The sequence below is a fragment of the Chinchilla lanigera genome, unplaced genomic scaffold (assembly GCF_000276665.1).
Source record: "Chinchilla lanigera isolate Chin_1 unplaced genomic scaffold, ChiLan1.0 scaffold00004, whole genome shotgun sequence".
In the NCBI taxonomy this organism is placed as follows: Eukaryota; Metazoa; Chordata; class Mammalia; order Rodentia; family Chinchillidae; genus Chinchilla; species Chinchilla lanigera.
In genome coordinates this window covers 19,923,501-19,928,080 of record NW_004955405.1, presented here as the reverse complement: position 1 = coordinate 19,928,080, position 4,580 = coordinate 19,923,501, and the positions used below count along the sequence as shown (strand labels likewise).

Genomic DNA, 4,580 nt, shown 5'->3' with positions numbered 1-4,580 from the left:
ATATAAAACAGAAGAGGCATCAAAACTGAAACTATCAATTTTGGGTCTTACAAGAAGGGACATGAGATGAGCTAAGGCTGGTGATGAACTGAAATGAATACTGATACTAATTTTCTACTAGCTGCTGATCCGAGAAGAAAGTAAAATGAGGTTCAGAATGGCTAGACAAAGGTAAATTTGGCTCAACTCTGAAGAAAGGATAGGATCTGAGTACTTGGAAAGAACGATAGCGAAATAAAGCACAGGGAAGGTTAAGAAACATTCTGTCAGAAAATTCGGAACGATTTATCCATAGAAGTTTTAAAATGAGATTTTATGCAAGAATTGCAGGATATTGGTGGGGGCACTGCATGGTGCATTGCTTAAAGGAACTGTTGACTGCTTTGTACCTCTAAAGGCATCACAAAATATATATCCACAATCATTTAAAATTGGAATTAGTGTGCAAATTTTCCCTCTGTTTTCTCCTCTTAGAAATGTAGCTCAGAGAAGAGAGAGATAGAGAGACAGAGAGACAGAGACAGAGAGAGGCAATACCTGCTTTGCATAGACTCTAGCCCATGGTTCCTATGGAATCAGCTTCAGCTTAGGGTCTTTGGCTCCCTCAAGATCTACTAAATACTTTTCACACACCAGAAACAGAGGCACTGGAGATATAGTTGTGCTAAAGAGTACCTGTTCCAGGGGAACATATGGGAATACTAGTTTGTGGACTGTTCAAACAGGGATTATTGGGAGCAAGAACAGTATGTATATGGCAATAGGACTTTTATTCTGACTTTAAGAATGTAGATGCGCTAAGAGACTGTTTCCAGCAGGAAGAACAGCATGCACAAAGACTCAGAAGTGAAATAAAGTGTTTGTTATTGAAGGAATTGAATGAAAAGCAGTCTGGCTTGATAGAAAGTACCCCAGAGTGAAGCTGGAACATAAGTAAGGCCTCAGATTATAGAGTCTTAAAAGGACACTGAAGAGTTTTTAGCAGGTATTAAAGTGCCAGTTCTGTGTTTTGTTCCTTGTTTTTAATAAATGGTTAAGAACTGAGAGATAAAACAACATAAAAATTAGTCCCAAGAAAATGAGTTATAATGGTACAAACTCTACTCTAATGAAGAAAGAGATGTTAGCATAAGTAGCCTGCCACAGGTGAAAGAGATCTAGACCATTCTGAGCAAGGTAGTTCGGAAGAACATTATAGTTTTATTCAATAATTATCCCCCTAGATAATATATAGTACTTACTTATAAGGTACTTTGTGCCAGGCATCCTCCTGATTTTTGTCTTCAGAGAAATCTGATCTTTTTTTCATGAAACTTAGAGCCTCTGTCCAATAAATAAAAACTGAGAGTTATGATATTTCTAAGTATGTACTGGCTAATTTTTTTAATGCATGAGTTATTCTGTAGAGCACCAGTTTCCTAAGGTCTCAAGCTTATTGTTATAAAAATAATAACTGCCACCTACTTGGCTGATGATTTCCCATTTTGTTCTAATTATCCACACACAAAACAAGGTCTGAAATCAGCTAAGTGTCTCCCATCATTGCAAACATCCAGACTTTCCTTAATCTTTTTTAAAAATCTTAACAAATATTCAGCTACGCTTGTCTTTGTTCATAAAGGGAACAAAGGGATAGAGTGTAGAGTATAGTCAATCAGCAGGAGTCCCAATTTCAACAGAAAGTACAGCTTCAAGTATATTTTCTACTGATGATGGTTCTGTTATTTCATTTTAGAGGACAGTATGAAGTTACTGTTATTACCATCATCATTATTGTAGCAATAGACTGACTTTGCTGTGGATCCATAGAAAAATAATGTGCCTGAAGAAGCCTATTCTACACTTTGATTACAGTGTACTTTATTACCATGTTTATTGAAAACCAGTGTGATGATATTTTCCAATATAAACTTTTCAACTATTTCATCTCAAAGCAAATTACAGAATCAAATGTGATTACCAAAAGATTTTTCTTTCATCAGTTTTGTAACAATAGCTTAACAAAAGCTGAAAAAAAAAGTTTCTGTGTACATACTATTGTATTTTAAATATAGGATTATTAACCTTATAGAAATCCAATTGTGTGCATGTTGTTGTTTCTTTAAATTGAAAGTGAACTTTCTAATATAGAAAATGTGTTAAAGGATTTCAAAACTGTTCATTGGTAAAGTTTCAGGGCCCCAAAATTGATGCATTTCCCAGTTAAGGGGAAAACTTTAAAATAAATATAATGTGAAATATTGAGACAACCACTGATGAGTGAAAACTAAATAGAATTGCCTGAATTTAATACAATGGTTCTTGGTTATCAATCCTAACCTATATCACTGGCCTATATGTTTGAAAATGCTACTAAACAGGAAGGTTAAAGTGTTCTCTGAGAGGAGAAAATGCACTAGACTTTCAGCAAAGAACCTGAGAATGGAACTTCTAATATACTCTAAGTTTCGGAAGAGAACTTAATCAGCATGACAACTCACCCGTTGTCTTTCTTGGTGCTTATTTCCTTGAGGGATTCTCCTCTATTGCCAGTTAAGGAGCAGATGGTAATTTGTTGGCAAGTTTAGTTTTCGAGGTTAGATATATTTCATAGTTTTCCTTTTCGGCAGAACTCATCTAGACTCTTCAGCTGAGTTGCGGTACTCAGTTGGATCCCTAGCTGACAGCCAGTCTGATTACAGAACAACTAAAGTGATAAGAAGACCAAGGAGAGGCCGCATGGGTGTGAGAAGAGATGAGCCAAAGGTAAATAATTTTATTCCAACTGTGATAATTTTAATTAAATACTTGATTCCATTTTGGATGGAACTTTAACAAGGCAAATTTAAAATGCTGACATTTCTATTATTTTCAGCCATGGACTATGACATTTTTAAATGATAACTACCTAAAGGCTGTATGTCTTAGCTACTTTGTCGTTGTTGGGCCAAAATATCCGACACCTACAAGTTAAAGGAAGAAACGTTTATTTTGGTTCACAGTTTATAAAGGTTTCAGTCCATAGTTGGCTGGCTCCAAGGGAGGGTGGCATGGCAAAGAAGAAATAGTCAATTGCATAGCAGGCAGAAAGCAGCAGACAGGGAGCCTTCCTTTCCCTTTTTATTGTATTGGTAGGTGCCACCCACACTCAGAATGGGCCTTTCCATCATCTACACCCAGAACTATTCTAAATCAATTAGAGGACAAATCTAGTTACCACACACCCATAACTCAGCCACCCCACAAAAGCCCCATCTATGACTGCATGAGGCTTTGCAAGGCCATCTAGCTATGAGCTCCAATGCTCTATGTTCCAGAAGTTAAGACTAGCATGTTCTATATAGTTATCCATTTGATAATGTGAAGTGAGTACTATTTTATACTAATTTCAGACATAAAAATATTGAGGCTCAGAAAGATAAAAAATATGACTTTAAATCACCAGCAAGCTGATGGAATCAAAATTAAAGCATATGTTTATGTGGTTTCAAAGTTCATGGCTCAACCATTAGGCTATATTACCAAACAAACTAACTTTTGGTATATTTTGGCACTTAAGCAATGACATTCATATCATTAATTCAAATTCATTAAATATTTTAATGAAAGTTACTATTTGAAAAACACTTGGAGGAAAATGTACATAGAATACACATGTATTTACAAAGAACAATGTTTTTATAATGATAAACTATAACACTGACCTTTCATTCAGTCAGCAACTTCAGTTCATAAATTACAATTTTAGAATGATAATGTAATCATATTTTCTAGAGAAGTAAAGCTGTTCCTTTCTGTGCTGAGGATAGTTTACTTTTGCCAACTACTTTCATTATTCAAAATACTGTACTTATTTTTCCTAAGGTGTACACAAGCCATTAACATCTTGGTTTTTAATTGACACCCATATACCATATATAACTAAGCCATCATGCTAGGCATTCAATATCTGTTCAGTGCAAGAATAAATAAACAAGCAAGTGAATATTATATTAAGTTCATCTGAGTTTTTGTTTCTCATTATTAAGTAACAAATAAATTAGTGCTGTTTGGTACAGAACCACTTTGTAACAAATGTTAATTTATTTCCTCATTCTTAAATTAATGCTTGGAAATATGATTATTTTTCCATAATCAAAATAATGATGACTAACTTTTTGGAAAACAGAGAACTCTAGGGCTTATTCCTCATGCTAACAGCCTTACACGTTCAGACCTTAGTTTGAAAAACACTGGCTTATTGGTTTGCATGATTCTCTTTCAAATAGAAGATTGATTGTATTACTTACAAAAATATAATCTGTACAATTAATATACTTTGAGTTTTAAAAAAAGTCAATGAGATAGTCAAGTGACCAGAGCAGTAAAGATGAAATTAAAATATCGTGTGATATTTTAGTAATAGTTTGTTAGAACCTATATGAATTTGAGGTAATGAGTCTTAAGTCATTTGGTATAAATTTTGTGGTCTCAGATTTTAATAAGAAAAATGTAGATAAGACTAGCATAAGAAAGGCAGATTCTTGAGTACAAGTAAATAGAAATTGCTATGTCTACAAATAAAGAAAATTATTGCATATATAGATGCTTTAAAATAATCA

The 4,580-nt window shown here is 34.1% G+C and overlaps 1 protein-coding gene across 13 annotated transcripts in view; it reads left to right on the top strand.

Moving 5' to 3' along the window:
* The window catches only part of Ppfia2 (protein tyrosine phosphatase, receptor type, f polypeptide (PTPRF), interacting protein (liprin), alpha 2), a 453,918-nt gene that overhangs the window by 363,586 nt on the left and 85,752 nt on the right, over window positions 1-4,580 (top strand). For all 13 annotated transcript variants that reach the window (XM_013517986.1, XM_005374377.2, XM_013518004.1 and 10 more), the window contains one exon: window positions 2,610-2,745. In XM_013517986.1, coding sequence (XP_013373440.1) covers window positions 2,610-2,745 — 136 coding nt within the window. The remainder of the gene's footprint in view (window positions 1-2,609; window positions 2,746-4,580) is intronic.